The sequence below is a fragment of the Marmota flaviventris genome, chromosome 3, assembly GCF_047511675.1.
Source record: "Marmota flaviventris isolate mMarFla1 chromosome 3, mMarFla1.hap1, whole genome shotgun sequence".
NCBI classification, from domain to species: Eukaryota; Metazoa; Chordata; class Mammalia; order Rodentia; family Sciuridae; genus Marmota; species Marmota flaviventris.
The window spans coordinates 52339109-52357544 of record NC_092500.1 but is presented as its reverse complement, the minus strand read 5'-3'; the positions used below and the strand labels follow the sequence as shown (position 1 = coordinate 52357544).

The following is an 18436-nucleotide window of genomic DNA, read 5'->3' as shown; positions in this document are numbered from 1 at the left end:
CGCTGAGATTACCTGTGTATGCCATTGTGCCTAGCAAAAATATTTTTGTTCCAGGGATTGAACCCATGGGTGCTTAGCCACAGAGCCACATCTCTAGCCTTTTTATTTTTTATTTGTTTTTAGTTGTAGTTGGACATAATACCTTTACTTTATTTATTTATTTTTATGTGGTGCTGAGGATCAAACCCAGTGCCTTGCACGTGCTAAGTGAGCATTCTACCACTGAGCCACAACCCCAGCCCCCCTTGCCCTTTTTTAAAAAGATTTTTTTGTTCTCTTTAGATATACATGACAGTAGTGTACTTTGACATATTATACATACATGGAGTATAACTTCCCATTCTTGCAGTTGTACATGATGTATAGTTACACTGATCATTTATTCATACATGAACACAGGAAAGTTATGTCCGATTCTTTCTACTATCTTTCCTATTCCCATCCTCCCTCCCTTCACTTCATTCCCCTTTGTCTAATCCAATGAACTTCTATTCTTCCCTCCCCCACCTTGTGGTGTGTTAGCATCCACATATCAGAGGGAACATTCTGCCTTTAGTTTTTAGGGATTGGCTTATTTCACTCAGCATGATAGTCTCCAGTTCCATCCATTTACTGGCAAATGACATAACTTCATTCTTCTTTATCCTAGCCCTTTCTTATTTTGAGACAGGGTCTCACTAAGTTGCTTGGGCTGGCTTTAAACTCACAATCCTCCTGCCTCAGCCTCCTCAGCTGCTGGGATTACAGGCATGCCTCACAGCACCTGGCAAAACATTTATTTTTTAAACTACAGAAGGTCCAAGTATGGGCTGGGTAGAACACCTGCCTAGAATAGGCAAGGCCTTGGATTCAATCCCCAGCACATGTGAGCGCGCGCACGCGCGCGCGCACACACACACACACACACACACAGAATCCAAGCAGAAAGAATGAAAGTCAAGGACATGGAGCTAACTCATTCTACAGTTTTAAGAAATAAAAACTACTCCCAAATGAATTCCACAATTTAGCAAGACAAAATGTACTCTGCAAAGATCACCTCTTGGTTCGCCTATCCAGAATGTCTTACTCCTACTTTTTAAGTTTCATTTATTCTTAAAATTGAGTTCAATTTCCATAAAGCCTGCCACTATCCCATCAAGCTCTTTCTGCTCTGGCTCCTAGACCACTACCTAACTGAGCATATAAATCAAGAAACCTAGTTTCTCTATGTGAGAATGCCCAGCCCACTAACCAGAGGGTCCTGAGGGCAAGACCCTTGCTCTGACAAGCCCACAGCTATACAACACTAGAATTCCTGCCTGGGCTACTTTTTCTACTGGGTAGAAACCTATGTTCTCAAAGATAAAAGGAGTATCTGTCTCTTACCTGTGTGATAGCCATTGTCTGAGGTATAAAAGATGTAAGTGTTGTTAAGCTCCCCAGTGAACTCCAATCTCTTGACCAGCTTCTCAACAAGGTCATCAACAGAGAGCAGGGTTTGCCACCTGGATGTGAACCAAGGGTAGAAAAGGGACTTTGGGGCAATGGCTCAAGAATCAATATGGGGTGGGGGGAGGCGAAGAGAAACAAGCAAAACCAAAAATACCAGCACCTACCAAAAAAATCCTATATGCTCAATTCTCAAATCTCCATTCCCCAAACCCTGCCATAGCAAAGACCTTGACATGAATTATATTCTGAAATTTTCTAAAGTTAAATGTTTCCAAAAAAATAAATGAAGCTTTTAACAACTAGTTAGCTTTACTTTTATAACTACTGGTGATAAGTAGAGATAATCAGAAAGGAAAGTTCTCAATTCAGTAACAAATAGTAGAGATTAATTCAAATATTATTCAACATTGTTCAGTCATCTACACTAGAGGCTGGCAAACTATAGCCCATGGGCTGCAGTTACCTTTTTATTAAGTGTGATTGGAGCACAGCCACAATCACTCATTTACATATTGTCCAGGGCTGCTTTTATGTTATAACAGCACAACTGAGAAGTTCTGACAGAATACATGGCCTGCAAACCTACAATATTTACTATTCTTATTATCGGGCCCTACAGAAGTTGTTTGCTAACCTCTAGTCTAAACTAAAATAAACCTTAAGTAATAGATTCTTTAAAACTAACTTAGAATGTCTTGAAAATTCCAAACACCAAAGGCAAATAAATATTTTGCTCAGTGTTTGGGTTGACTTCTCACCAAGTGACTTTGCCTTTAGGAACAGGAAAAAAAAAATTTCAAGCAAATGATTTAAATTTGCAATATTCTTTAACAAGTCCTAAAAAATGAATGATTTAATTAGTCTTGGGGGCCATAGGTTACCTTGTACACATGAATGTAAAGGTATATCTGCCTGCTTCTGAGGTAGCAGATGCCCCAAAGCATCTTGCCCATAGACTTGTTTCCCTGTTTTTTTGTTTTGAAGATAACGTGGCACACTTATCCTTAAAACCACTCAATCTGAGAAAGCAGCAGCTCTTACCTTTTCCTAAATGCATTATCTAAAAACTGTATCGAAGAATTAGTCATTGGAGTCTTGGCTTGTCTAATTAACCAGTGCTTGTTCTAAAATCAGAAGGAAAAAAATGTTAACACCAAGTCACCATAGTTAAACTACTACATCAGTAAAGTTGATAAAAGGATCATTTCATCCTTTAGGGAAAAGAAGTTAACTGAAACTATTTAATGTCAGACTCTCTCCCTTCTCCTGTATTCCTAAAAAGGAAATTTCTCAGATTAACTCCATCACTCATTCTTCAGCTTCCCACCACCTATCAAATTATAAAATGCCTTAGCTCCTTTGTCAGCAACATTAAGAGACTTTAGTGAACATCATTGGGAAACCATTAGCCAACATGGGATTAAATTTATAACCTCAATCCTATGTCTACTGTAATTATAAATGGGTAAATATTAACTTTGCCTTTTTCTAAGTTTTGCCTAATGAATTATCATTCCATTGCCCTCAATTTTTGTGCCCAAGATCCTTAGGGAAAATCCTATCACAGCAGTTTCTTAAAACTTCAAGTTCAAATCTGGAGGAGCTATCCCAATTAAAGTCACATTTTTATACAAGAACCTCTCATATACTATTAATTATCTCCTCTCCATTCACAATATTCTAAGCTAGCATCTCCCAAACCATGGTCCTCAAAAGTGTTTTTTAGTTAGTTAAATCTGAGAAATGCTTTATAACACATTCTTCCCTGCTAGAAATTCACATTCAACCACACAACTCTCTCTGGATGGAGTGTAACAGAATGATTTTTGTTTTTTATTTTTGGTCAGTGATGAAACAAATGACTTATTTAGTTCCAAGTTTCCAAACTTCTATTACCTTCTTTTGGAACACAAACTGAAAACAGCTCTCCAGTTTAAAACCCAGGTCACTCAGTGTCAAAAATCATATTTAACAAGCCTACAGCATGTCAGGTGGTATGCTAGACGATGTCTGTAATCTTCACAGCAGTTGCAGGAAGGACTGGGAACTCCCATTTTAAGATATCTTGCTCATCTCACAGCCAGAAATTGGTAGTATTGCGTCTGAATTTAAGACTCATTCCTTCAACAACAACCTTATAAGCAATTACGATTTCTGGTGAATAGACATGAGGCAATGGAGACCTTCTGACTTTGAACCAGGAACTGCCCATACCCTGGGTCAAGGGAAGTATAATCTATTAACTAAAGAAAGTGCTGTGATAGGATCTCTCCGGGGACCTGGGGCAATCAGTATCCTGGGTGGGAAAATAGAGGGCAATGCAATGACTTAGAGTAACTTAGAGAAAGATATAATAAACTGACACATGAGGCAAATATTTGGGTTGTGTGGCCTTTAATCGTGTCTCCTGTGCTGGCTTTTTTTCATTCAGTTTCTCTTCCCAATCACATGGCACTCTGCCACCCCTCTTCTTCTTATGCCTTGGACCAGTGAGTTTTTGGGGTGGGGCTGGTGTTGCTACAGACCCAATTCAATCCCCAGGGATGTGTCTCAGCCATTGCTAGGAGGGAAGAGAGCCAGCCTACATGTTACCAGAAAAGCCTGAGTGACACTCCTGTAATCAGGGAAGATGGCCTTTCCACCATTCCCTGTGGACTCCCCTGCTGCTCCCTGGATGTGTGGCAGGAACCTTATCTGTACCTGTGAAGCAAGTTTATACTATTTGTTATTCTAGGGGCAGGTGCATTACCTTAAAAGATATTGAAATAAAAATCTACTACATGGCTCAATGGTTTCCTGACGGGTATATTACACTATTAATTATACTGAGTATGGCTTAATTCAAGGATTGAGAAGGCTACCGTTCCATGGACGTTGAAGTTCTTGTTTCTGGGTGCAAATACATTCTGGAAAGTCTTCTGGTACTGAGGTGCAGCTGTCCAAGGTGAATGAGGTGCTGGAGTGGAAATCATCATGAAGAATGGCTCAAAGTTGGACTTGTAGTCCAGGAAGTCCAAGGAGACGTTAGCCTGACACATACAAAGATATGTTACCTCCTACCCTACCCAATAATTCAGCACTTAATAGATAAATGTCCTTTGGTGGGCAGAGAGTACAAGGTCATCTTAGCTGTATATCTTGGTGAATAATGTTTTTTCATGATCATGTGCAAGCATGCTACTGGAACAAAACATTTGGTTTCTAGGCAATATTTAAAAACTGAGAAGCATACCATCATAAAAAAAGCAACTGAGATCTTGATAACTTTACAAGTCTAGAAATTGTTACCCATATAGAAAGAAATAGAAATTCGGCCATTTTGCTATTATTTTACATTAATGAAACTTTACATATATACATTTAATGACTTACAGAATTTAAAGAATAAATCTACTTCTCAAAAGTGGGAAAGGTGCATTAAATTACCATAATCTATGAAAATACATAGAAAATAGTTGTCAATTATGCCAGCTGAAGTAGCTAAACTAAATGGATATTAAACCCAAATCCTGGGACAGAAGATGTAGGTCACTGGTACTCCATGTGCTTAGCACGAACAAAGCCTGAGGTTCAATCCCCAGCACCAAAACTAAAGGTCAAAACAAACACGTCACACCAGTGCTTGAAATTATATGGACTTAACATTTTTCATTTACTTATCAGGAGATTCTTTATGAAAATAAAGCACCCCATATACATGCTGTTTTTCATTATTCTAGCTGATTCACACCTTCATTTATTCCTAATACTAGATCAACATAAAGAAGATAACTATTTCCTATCACCTTCCCACCTGCCCACTTTACTCCAGCTCTATCAACTTCCTTGTGGTTTCTCACAAGTGCAGGGCACACTCTTGCTCAATCAGGGCCCTTACACTCACTGTTCCCCTTGCCTGCGACATTATTTCCGCTGATGTGTATAACTCACTCTCACCTTCTTCAGGTTACTGCTTAAATGTTACCTACCAAGTAACCCCCCTATGCTTATTTCTCTGATTATTACCTAATGAAGCAACAAATGTACATGTGTATATACCCACATACACATAGCACAAATAAACTCTGTCACAAATTACCTTCACAGAATAGACTTTGTTTCACTTACTGCAGAATGCCTACCGTACTAGGTAGTTGCTGAACTATTTGGTGAATAAAAGCTCTATGAAGGATTTCCATTAAAGACACTTCAGAACAGAAAAGTCCCAAATTCACTTTTTAATTTGTGCACATAATGACCACCCAAAGAACTCTCACATCTCTATGCCTCTGCCTACATAAAGGCCTGTAAAGTTGCCATCTTCTATTACTCCGAGTCTTGAAATCAGACCCTGTGAGTAAAACTGGGGCCAAGAGTAGGAACCCCAGCTCAGCACACTGGCACATACCTATAATCCCAACTACTCAGGAGGTTGAGGCAGAAAGATTGTCAGTTCAAGGTCAGCCTGGGCAACTTAGCAAGACCTTGTTTCAAAGTAAAAGGGGCTGGGGATGTAGCTTAGTAGCAGAGTGCTTGCCTAGTATGCATGAGGTTCTGCATTCAATCCAAAGTACAGATTAAAAAAAAAAAAAAAAAAGGAGCTCCTAACAAAGTAAAACTTCTACAAAGTATTATCTATATGGTCTTATTACCCTTTGGAAAAGGGATGTTCTTGAAATTCTAGCAACAAATAAGAAAAACACCCTCAGGAATTTTTAATCAGTTGGACATAATCTTTGGCAGTTATTTCACATTATTACACATTTATGTCACCTGCCACAAACAAGACTAGAGGTTTTCTAGGGAGAGGCTTAATCGAATGTGAACCAAACCTGCAAGGGCAGAGTTCCAAAAACTCACCAGAACATCTGTCAGGTAGTCCACACTGTAGTTTTCACCATGTTTCCGTGCTTTCCCATTGATAGAGAGGGTGTAATTGTAATATTTCGAATTCTTTTCCTATTTAAAAGAGGAAAGTAAAATCTGGTACAAGGTCAACACAAAATGAAAAACTAAACCCATGTTGGGCTAAACTGTACTCTATTTAAACAGCAAAAAGACAGGAAAAAGGAAATTACTCAAGTCAATATTTATGTTTTCTGACAAGGGTTTTTTATCAAAGACTAGCATGTTTTCAATAATTTGTTCTAGTTTAAAAGCCAGAAGTGGCTAGGAAGAACAGCAAACTACATTGCTAAACCCTCTGTAATGCAGGAAAAACATCCCAGAACAGAGTGACTCACCAGTCAACAGGCTTTCTTTTAAGGAGACAAAACAATTAGGCATAAAGCCGAAAAACTTATGTTGGTATCAGGGTTAAATTAGCGAGTAAACATTTTGCATCTAGAGGTCTGTGTATAATATAAGTCACTGACTTCAATAATCACTTACCAAAGCATACCAATAGCTCCAGCCTAGAGGGACATGTTCTAGTCCACCTGCATCTGGGGCTCCATACTGAAAAGACAGAAAAGTAGGACATTAGAACTCGTTAGACATGACCAGACCATAAAGAAACAGGAAATTTAGAATCTTTTTAGACGAGTGCCTGACAGACTAGGTGCTCAATTTTCCCAAACACAAAGACTAATAAAAAAGTAAAGAACTCTATAATCGTAGGAACTTCTTAAGCTAGAATTGCTAACCACAGACAGTAGGCCAAATCTGGCCTCCCAACTATTTTGTATGGTCAACACACTAAGACTTAAACAATCAAAAGACAAATATTTTGTGAAATGTGACAGTTACACGAAATTCAAATTTCAGTGATGAGACTTTTATTTGAACATAGCCATGCTCATTTGCTTACCTAGAATCTACAGCTACATTCATGCTACAAAGGCAGCACACTAAGCAAGCTGCAATAGAGATGTATGGCCTGCAGAGTCTAAAACATTTACTTTCTTGCCTGCTACATGTCCATGTCGCCTACCCTACCGTGACCCATTCATGGATAAGTACTGAGCCACGATGACATAGAATGAATTGTTCAACTGACACTGTTGCTAATAATAATAAAAAATAGACTATGAGCTATTGAATTTATTACTTCAGTTGCCCTGATGATATCTACTTTTGGAGCATAATTTATCTGATGAGATGAATAAGTTAAGAGACCACAGTACATTCCCACCTTATTTCAACAAGTTGTAATACTGCCTATTTAAGGCAGAATTTAATCCCTGAAAACTCTCTGTACTTGAAAGCTTTCTCCTAATTTCATATATAAATCAGATGACCTTCAATATGCAAAGCAAAGATAGATTCTCTATTCTCTTTACGACCCACACCAACACCATAACTGAGTATCACACCATACTTCCTGTTTCTCTTGATTCTTTCAAACTGATTAATTTTCCTTTAAACCCACAAGGTTGCAGATCTCCTTAATTATCGGGGAGAGGAAGAAAACTAGCAGAACTTCAGATCAGATATTAACACCACCTGGAACCACAGGTAAAGAAGAAGAAAATATACATCTTCTCTTTGTTCTGCATTCCTAGGCTAACTCCGAAAGCTAACCCCAAACATCACCAATTACACCATTTTAAGCTTGGTCTTTGACTAAAAGCTGAGGCCAGTGTGATAGACTTGGGGCCTTGAAACCTGGCCCCGACAGGTCACAATGAAGTATCACTCTAACCCGGCCCGAGGTACTTTCCCTTTATTACAGTCTCTCCACAGTCTGTTCTCACTTTTTGGGTTAGTGAGTTAAGCATTAAACAGTTATAATTCAGAAAAGATTTTAAGAAATGTGAGGGAAAAAATTCTTCATTCTGATCCTGATAAAGGGGAAACAGAAAAAAAAGATACAGCCACATGACAAGCAGAAGTCCTGAGGAAAAGGGAAGATGCAAACAATAATGGCAATCTTAGGACAATTTTAAAATAAATGCTTCTGGGATTATTTAAAGGAAGAATAACTACAGTACCAGAAACATGTAAACCAGTTCCTGTAAACCATGGGCAGATGAGGAAAAAACAACAGATACCCCAAGCCCTTTAACACGACTTGAATTGACACTACTGAAAAAATAATAGGAGTTTTGATCAATTATTAATTCACATTTTAAAAGCTATTATAAGGGAGAAAAAAATAACAAGCCATTCAACATACCTCATTTAAATACTTCCCTGCAAAAAAAGTTTGATAACCACACATTGATCTGAGGATTGCTGGGAAAGTATTTGGCTCTTGGATCTTCTGCCAAGACTTGCTACTGCAGTTTCCCTCCAGAGTGTTGTTAACGACATGATGATTATGTGGGTACTTCCCTGTCAGGATACTGGCTCTGCTGGGGCAGCACAGAGCACTTGGCACATACTACAAAGAGAATTGAAGCAAAAGTCTGTTAAACAAGAAGGATGAAGTTATGGATTTTCTTTACATGACATACTTTGGAACTACTTTAAGTTACACAGAACAGATACCAAGAGATGAGACAAACGAAGAGAATTTCTTTTTAATTTGGTTTCTTTCTGAAGAAAACAGTAATTCTAATCTTGTCTGTCATGGAAATAATATTAATATGCAGGGAATGCAACCTGGCAGGAGTAGGGTCTTAACCAAAGATAGAGAGGGCTACTTGAATCTAACGTAGCTGAAAAGCAGAGGTTCATTTTCAGGTTCATCTGCAGCTTTATATAGTTTTTCTAACACTTTCCCACCACCTCTCTTAATTATGTTTCCTGAGCTACTATCAACAAACCTTTTCCTTTCTACCCAATAAAATTGGTACATCCCCAAGTCACTTTATTGACATTAATACTGATATATACCCACACCAGGAGGAAAGAGATGGTCAACATATTCGTGCCAACATTAGATATTGTTCCTTTTTTTGTTTTTTGGCTTTTCAAGTTGGATTTAGCTTTGTTTGTTTACTGGGGATTAAAAACCATGGTCCTGTATATGTTTAACATGTGCTCTACCAGTAGGCTTCACTCCCAGCCCAGAGAGGAATTTTAAAATACTGGTGAGGGAGAATGTTATCTACATGCACAGTAGCCAATCGTCTATGTGAAGAGTCATTTCATGTGTTTTGTTCATTTTTTCCTCCTGAACTTTGGCCTCATGTTACTTAAGATTTGCAGTAAGGAAAGATTTGGTCACATTACAAATGCTTCCCCTTTTTTACTTTTGCTCTTGACTTCTCTTATTTTTACAGTGGCAACTCTTAATTCTTTCCCTTTTTGTCTTCTGATCTATTTTATGGCCATTATCACACTGCTAACGGTATCTTCATATCACATTTTAATATATGGTTGGGTAATGTCTTAAAACGAACAAACCTCTCAGTTGAGAGTATAACTGAGTCATAGAGTGGGTGCTTAGTATGCACAAGGTTGTGGGTTCAGTCCCTAGCGCCAAATATAAAATGCCTTTATTGTTTTTACCTATTTATCTTTCCAGATAACTGCATGCATGTTACTGGGTATCAAACTCAGGGTCTTGCATATGTTAAGCAAGTGCTCTACCACTAAGGTACACTCTCAGCCTTCCAGATAACTTTTGAAATCATTTGTGTCTAAAAAGTCTTGTGGAGATTCTGGGGCTGGGGTTGTGGCTCAGTGGTAGAGAGCTCGCCTAGCACGTATGAAGCCCTGGGTTCGATGCTCAGCACCACATAAAAATAAATAAATAAAATAAAGGTATTGTATCCAACTACAACTAAAAAATAAATATTAAAAAAAGTCTTGTGGAGATTCTGATTAGAATAAACTTAAGTGTCTTACCACAGAAAATGATGTATGTATCTATGAAGGTATTTTTATTTTTATCATTTGCTAAGTACTTTAACTTAGTCTTAAACCATTTCTGGAACATCACCAGCCATTTCTAGAGTGTTTATACTTTGCTATTATCAATAAGATCTCTTCCTCAACTTCTCTAACTCATACAGAAGTTATTTTTACTTTTTAATTTTTGCCTTACTAAATTCTATTAATTTACAAAGTTTTCTAGCCAGGTGTGGTGCTATATACATATATCCCAGCTACTCTGGAGGATCACAGGTGAAGGCCAGCTTGGGTGACTTAATGAGACCCTGTATCAAAAAGTAAAAAAAGCTGGGAATGTAGCTCAGTGCTTGGCTAGCATGTATGAGGCCTTGGGTTCAATTCCTTGCACCACAGAAAAATTTCAAATAATTCTGTTTTCTAGGTTAAAAATCCAAGAGTGGAAATTATTTTTAACTTCAAATAGTTTAATTTTATTTCAATCTAGATTTATGACAATGATTAGACAGTTTAGAACATAAAAAATTAAGTCTTTGTCTCATGCCTAACAATGCCCTAAGTCTCTCACCTTAAGTATAAAGTGTGCTATTTATTTGTAATATTCATCATTGTAAGGATGTATTCTAACAACTTAATGTTACCAGGAAAGGATGCTAAATTTCAGGGAACTAGTCAAACATCTTTCAAGATGAACATCTAACTTTCCTTGTTTCTACTACTTCAACTACTGATATCATGTAGATAGACAATGCAATAACCCAGTATTATGAGCTCTTACTGAAAGTCCAGTACTGATATTGTGCTTTACATGCATCAACTCATTTAACTATAATAACACTAGATTTTGATAACTCACTTTACAAACGGGGAATCTAAGAACCAGAGAGGTCAAATAACTCACCCAAGGTTACAGAGGTAGATAAAAGAGCAACTATTCAAAACCAGGCAGTCTCGTTCTGGAATCTATGCTCTTAGGTCTAACATGGTTGTACTGTGCAATAGATTTTTCTGGATCAAGCAATCCTTCCATCTCCAAACCCACTTACTGAGTTACATGTATGGTTGCTGAATTTGAATTGGTAGCATTTTATTTTGGATCTTTGTATCTGTATTTTCTTTAAATTTCTATGTTATTAATTTTAAAATTTGTTCTTAGTTATACATAATAATAGAATATATTTTAACATATATGGAATATAACTTTTAATGTATTTATATTATATATAAATATATATGTATATATTTTGGGTGCTATTATTTTTATCAGGTTTGACTATCAGAGTTAATTGGGTTTTACCATAGAATAGGTTATCAAAATATAATCATTACTTGCTTCCAACAATCCACTTTCAAATCTAAAACAATGAGGTTTTAGATAAAATTCTCTGGTTCTGAGTTGCAGCACAGCCTGGCTTAGAAAATACCTACAACTAGCTGGGCATGGTGGCACATGCACGTAATCCCAGTGGCTCAGAAGGCTGAGGCAGGAGGATCATGAGTTCAAAGCCAGCTTCGGCAATGGCTAGGCACCAAGCAACTCAGTGAGACCCTGCCTCTAAATAAAATACAAAATAGAACTGGAGATGTGGCCCAGTGGTTGAGTGCCTGAGTTCAAAATCTGGTACACACACACACACACACACACACACACACAAAAAAAAAAACCAAACAAACCTACAACTGTTCTTCAATTGATAGCAAGTAATATTTCAATTTAACTATTAAAAAAACCCTTGATAGGGCTGCGGACATAGCTCAGTTGAGGGCTTACCTTGCATGAGTTCGATCCCCAGCCTCCCCCCAACACACAACCTTCAAAGATCACACCAGACTTCCAGAAGAGTGTTTCTTCTTAATATAAACACAAAGTCTAACAAAATTAGTTTCAAAACTTACAGCACTGGAGAAAGTCATTCCCATCTCTCCAATGAGGGCCTTGGTTTTCTTTAGTGGTGTCTGTAAAATAAGTAATTATCCATTAAACAATTTCTTCTGATAAAACACAGAGACCAAAACTTGTGTGTTTTTACGTATTATTTTTTTATTCACAATGGTCAGCTTTGTCACTAAGCAATAGCTAAGAGTCATATAATTCTGGAGATAAACTAAACAGGTTTGGTAATATTCGGTTAGGACCCTGTGCCAAAGTGTAGGGGTCTGTAACACAAGCAGGAAGGGAAAGCTCACGGCTGATGACATTATTCCAGCAATGCTGATTTCAATATAATACAATTTTAGTGTCCTTCCCTTATTTGTTAGTAGTCACCTTAGAAGGCAGATAGTGCCAGCCTATCTCCAAGGATTCATCTTTAGAAGCAGAATGTTAGAAATGATATGAAAGGTGCCTCCCACCCTTTAAAGAGAAACAACAATTAGATTCTGACAGACAAGGCTTTGAGATCCAGAGATGGCTTCAAATCTCAGTGGTGGACCAGACACACACTGTTCAACTACCAGCTTACTGTCCCTCTGCACCTGACTGGTCACCACCTGAGCCAGGTAGCAGGCAGGTTTAACAGAACCCTGTTAGGCAGAAGGCTAGTCAGAAATTACTTTGTTTTTATCCTGGCTTTTCATCTTTTGTTCAAAATCTAAGATTCTGACAAGTGCAGAGAACAATTAACTTCATCCTAGAAATGATAACAGTGTGAAGTAATATAAATATAAATAAAAGGGACACCAATAATCTTTATTCACTTTCCACACAGCAAAAAAGCACCAAAGAGGCTCATTTTAGTAGTACTATGAGGCAGTTCACAATGACTCTAAAGTACTTCTGAAACCTAAGACCACACCATATACACTGGTAAGTTATTTTGTGTGATAATTTCTTGAAGATTGATATTCCAAATATAAACTAGATTCATGAGAGACTCATTTTCAACAATGTATAAACGGCTTTTCCCCATTATCGATAATTGAAAACCTAAGGAACCGTAATCAAAAAGTATGAGAATTCTAAGATGAGCTTTGATAATTACATGAGTAGATCCTTAATGGGATCTCAAGAAACACCAGCACTGTAGAAGATGTGTGCTAACCTTCAGAGGCAATGTCACCAGTTCTCAAAATATCACTAGAAAACATATTTTCCCAGAAGAGTGGACTGAACTAAATATTAGCTTGACAAAGAATCCAAATTATCACGAGGAAACTGGGAGAGAAAATGAGAATGTGGGGGAAAGGACTGAGTTGATTGAGACTTGTCAAATTATCCAATATGCAGGAAAAATTTTGAACCAAGTTTGACTTGGTTTTAAGACTGTACTTAAGGCTGGGGACATAGCTTAGTTGGTAGAGTGCTTGCCTTGCATGCACAAGGCCTTGGGTTCAAGCCCTGGCATCACAAAGAAAAAAAATCTGCACTGTGACCATAACACATTTATTATATACTTAATGTGTGCCACACATTGATCTAGGCAATGGTGGAAAAAAGAATGTCCTTGACCTCATGATACTCAAGGACACCTAAACAACTTAACTATTTCAGGTAGTCATAAGTGCTTTGATCACAGTAAGTCAGCATGATGTGACTGGAGCTGGTGGAAAGAAAGGGGGAACTACTTGAGATGGGTAGTCAGGAAAAGCCTCTTTCAGGCCTTTCAGGAGAGGATGTCTCTGGGCTGAGTAAATAATAAGCACAAAGACTCTCTGAGGAAGGAGAGGAATCTGTGAGGAACAGAGAGCAGGCCAGTGTGGTTGAAGCAGCCCAAGAGGTAAAAGGGAAAGAGGTAAGACAAGGTCAGAGAGGCAGGTAGAAGCCAGAGGATGAGGCAGGACTACATAGGAATTTTGATTTTAGTCTAAGAAATTTATATTCCTAACTGGAGTCCTTTTTCTACTAATGGTAATACAAGTGATAATGATAATCTGTGCTTAGTGGAACAAGTCCGAAGCAAGACACCACATTGTACCAAAAATGTGTATCCCTGCTAATTCAAGTGGACAGGGGCTGGTCAGGTGAAGGTCATGCAATTAAGCAGCAGCCAATCTTCTGTTCTCATGAGTAAATGTGTTACTCATCCCAAGCCAAATCCCTTCTATAAAAGCCCTAAGGACTCATTTACTTTCCTGGTCCCATGAATAGCTGCTCTGAAATAGTTCTGACAATTCTGGTAATTCTATGGCTACTTTTTTTTTTGGGGGGGGGGGTACTGGGGATTGAATCCAGAGGTGTTTAACCACTGAGCCACATCCCCAGCCCTTTTTATATTTTATTTAGAGACAGAGTCTTACTTTGAACTCCCAATCCTCCTGCCTCAGCTTCCCGGGCTGCTGGGATTACAGACATGCACCACTGCACCTGGCTAATTTTTCTTTTAACAATGAAAATCATTTTGCTTTAAGTAAAGCAATGACATGTATTTATTCTTTTCCTACATTTCCCTATGGCTCCTTCCCTGGTTTCCTTGAGATTTTGACCAAATATCACTTTTTCCTACAGTGAATGATTTTTAAAAAGAGCAACCTGTGCTTTTGTGAAGAACAGTGTGTCCCAGAGCACCATATGATGTTTAAGTAAAAATCAAGAAATGGAAAAGAACAGTTCTCTAGGAAAAACAGTAAAAGCAAAGTTCCACAGATGATACCTGGAACAAATACAGTGAAATGTCAAAGATAATACAGCTGCATAAGGGTATGAAGCTGATTCAAAGAATTTCACTTTAAACCAAAATTATACCAAGTATTACGATTCTTCAACGTGAGTTATCTGCAAGGTTGACTACTGTTTATTTTGTGAACTATGGCAGCAATTTATAAACATTTTTGGGTCAGAGGACCCTCTCTCCAAAAAAAACAAAGCTATTGCCGGGTGTGGTGGTGAACACCTAGAATCCCAGTGGCTCAAGAGGCTGACACAGGAGGATCGCGAGTTCAAAGCCAGCATCAGCAACATTGAGCCACTAAGCAACTCAATGTGATCCTGTCTCTAAATAAAATACAAAATAGGGCTGGGAATGTGGCTCAGTGGTTGAGTGCCCCCCGAGTTCAATCCCCAGTACCAAAACGAACAAAAAGCTATTATACATGAAGAATTATATGTAAAGTCACGGATTCACTGGTATTCTTGAATGTCACCTGAAGAATCTTTATGGTATAAGTGACTGTGCTGGTGTGGGTTTGTGAAATGACATCTGACAAGTCAGAATTACCACAGTATTTTACATAAGGAGAAAAACATGGTGGTCAGGAATCCTAAAATACCCAAGCTTTGACCCCTACAAGTTAAATAATGAACTTTGGCCAAATAATTTCAGGACGTCTGAATTTTCATTTCCTCTTATTTAAGGACAATATCTACAGCAGAAGATTCCTGTTATGATTGAAACAGAATTATGAAATACCTCACATTTGCTGGTTCCAAGTAGGTCCTCAACTGCCGTTCTTGTCCTAGCTCTTTCCTTTGGAAGCCCTGTTTGATACTTAGCAGAATATTCTGGAAAAGCTACAAGAAAAGTCAGAATACTCTGAAGAGTTGGGAGCATGACTTGTGCTCTCCACTCAATTTTGACTTGTCTCCCCAGTCTGAACACTTATAAAAAGACTCTGCTACTAGGTTAAAGAAGCAAATAGGATTAATGTACTAACAAGAGATCACAAAGACACCGACAACAGCTGTGGTCAATGAGACTAGAAGAAACTGAATTCTAACACCTTAAATTTAAGTAATGAATTTTGTTTTGAGTAGAGAGATGAAAGCATGGCCTTCTAACTAAGTACTTTGGTCACTGACACAGATGGCTTGTTTTTCTACTAGACAAAACACTCTTGAAGAACACAAACTTAAAGTTTTGTGAGCAGGAGGATAAGTATAGTATTTGGAATGGTGGCAAAACCAAAGTAAAAGTAAGAGGAGAAATGAAATTAAGATTCAGTATCAATATGGTTGGGTAGAAACTAAAAGTCAATAAGGTATATGTGAGAGGAAGAAGTGTGGATCAAAACACAAGTATCTTAAACATCCACTAGAAAAGACTGATACTGTTGAGCACACTCTGAGTATATTTTACTCACAACCCAAACAAATATACATATGGATATGTTTGCCATTATCATTTGTAAAACACAATTTCCATTGTACTCTTCCAAAGAATATTAGTGGCTACTCACTGAACTTATTTCACAATTCACTCATGGATTGAGAACAGCAATTTGAAGCACACTAAGCAAGGATGTTATCATACAGGAAAAATTATGAACCTCTTGCCTGGAGAGTTTTCATAGTTTCAGCCCTTAGACTCAAAATCAGAGGGCCAGTCAGGTTATGCCTTGAGGCAATAATTTGCTTCGGTGCCCTGGGTGAGCCCCATTTCTGACCTTATAAGGGGGTTAGGGTAAATGCTGATTAAAGTCATAAACTCCAAACCTCTAAGATACAAGAGCAACTCTAAGACAAAAGGAAATTTGGTGGCCAGGACAGTGGTGCATACCTGTAATCTCGGTTACTGGGAGGCTGAGAAAGGAGGATCTCAAGTTCTAGGCTGCTTGGACAATTTAGTGAGATCCTGTCTCAAAATAAAAAAAAGAAAGGGCTGGGGATGCAACTCAATGGTAGAAGGTAGCATGGGATAGACCCTGGGTTCAATCCCCCTCCCCCTAGTCTCGTGACAGCTCGCTGACAGTATCTAATGCTTTAGCCAGGCGTTCAATTAGGCTAATTAAACTTTCCTGATCCTTTGGGGTCACTCTCAACAGTTCAAAAGTCTACCTACCAGATTAGTTCATTTTGTCAGTACTTATTTTACGGATATCAGGCACAGACCCTATACACAGGCACAAATACAGAGGGGGGCCTAGGTCCTTCCTAAAGGGGATTGAAACAATGGCCTCTAAGCCCCTAATCCAAAAGAAATGCAAACAGGGCTGCGTGCTCTTTCCAGCACCTGAGCCTCACTGGTTCAACTTATCCTTAACTGGAGTCCACATGTTTATCTTGAGGCGTGAACGCAAACCCCGCAGCAATAATGGCCAGACTGGATGTGTGGTGTGTGATATGTGCATGTAAATCAAATCCGAAAGAGAAATAGTCCTGCGGCCCATCAAAGCTGCTGTTTGTGAATGCCCTTGAGCAGCAAAACCAAACAGACCCGGGGTCGAGGCAGCCAGTTTGGGGGTGGGGTTAAAGAAAAAGAGCACGAAGTCAGGCAGTAGCCAGGGAGATGGAGGGGCGGGGCAGAAATGGAAGAGTTACCATGCCGCCGAGCACTTCGTCTTGATCGTCGGTGAGGAGCAGCACCACATTGGGCCTCCGGGAGCCTGCTGCCACCCCTGAAGCCCCTAGGCAGCCGCTCAGCAGAAGCAGCAGCAATGCCGGTCTACAGGCAAGCAGGTGGCGGGAGCTGCCCCGCGAGGGCCCACCTGGGGCCAGATGCAGGAGCCGCATGGCGGACGGGGCTCCGGGGACACCCCGGGACGGGGTGGAGAGACGTGCCGGTGGCCGAAGGGCGAGAAGTCAACTAGCTGCAGGGAGGGAAGACTGCGCCTAGAAGGCCGGGGGCTGGGGTCAGGCGTTTTCTCCCCAGGCGCGATCACGTGAGGCGGGGACAGGGGGCGGAGCACGCGCAGTCACGTGAGAGCGGCTGTGGGCGGGGCCCCGGGCGAAGCAGCCGGATGGGAAACTCCCGGGCAGTGGCCCGAAAGGGGCGAAGAACTAGGAGCCGGGGGAGGGCTTGCCGGCCTGAGGCTGAAGCTAGGCTGAAGCTGAGGCTGCGGTTGTGTTCTGGTAGGACCTGTTTGTGAGCGCTGGCTGAAAAGATTGAAATGAAGGGATGAAAAGGAGGGGGAAGTCAGCGAATACCGGTTAAAAAAGGAGGAATGCACAGCTGGTGGGTGAAGTCTAGGCTCTACCGTATTTAATCCCCGAGTTAACGAGCATTTATTCAATCGTTTCCGATTTTCTCTGCACCTTGTTGGGTAAGTTAGCATTCTCACTTGGATCAGTTGGTAAAGAAGTCTGATTAGGTTTTACTTTCTTCATCTGACATCGTGGTTTCAAACATAATTTAGGGAATATCCTGGCGCCTTTATCCTAATGTTCCTTGGTGGATTTTAGAAGATGTTGGAAGATATGCACATTGAACAAAACCAAAAATTCTGAAACATGGTCACCCAACAGTAATAAGTAATCTTTAGGGGAAGAAATTGCATGAAACTAAGAATTTATTTTTGTGGTGATTCTGGAACAACTTTACCTTGCTCCTCTGCTGAAGTCTATAAAAACTATTGCAACTGGTAAGGTAAGTTGTCAAAAGTTATATCCCAAACTCAGTATTACAGAATCCAT

The 18436-nt window shown here is 39.3% G+C and overlaps 1 protein-coding gene across 1 annotated transcript in view; it reads right to left on the bottom strand.

The window, feature by feature from the left end:
• Gns (glucosamine (N-acetyl)-6-sulfatase) overlaps positions 1-17683 on the bottom strand; it is a 35876-nt gene extending 18193 nt beyond the window's left edge. The window contains exons 1-8 of the mRNA XM_027925664.2: positions 17345-17683; positions 12049-12108; positions 8531-8737; positions 6805-6870; positions 6274-6372; positions 4296-4463; positions 2476-2558; positions 1369-1487 (exon numbers count right to left, since the gene is read on the bottom strand). Coding sequence (XP_027781465.1) covers positions 1369-1487; positions 2476-2558; positions 4296-4463; positions 6274-6372; positions 6805-6870; positions 8531-8737; positions 12049-12108; positions 17345-17536 — 994 coding nt within the window. The 5' untranslated portion in view covers positions 17537-17683. The remainder of the gene's footprint in view (positions 1-1368; positions 1488-2475; positions 2559-4295; positions 4464-6273; positions 6373-6804; positions 6871-8530; positions 8738-12048; positions 12109-17344) is intronic.
• Between the last annotated feature and the right edge of the window lie 753 nt (positions 17684-18436).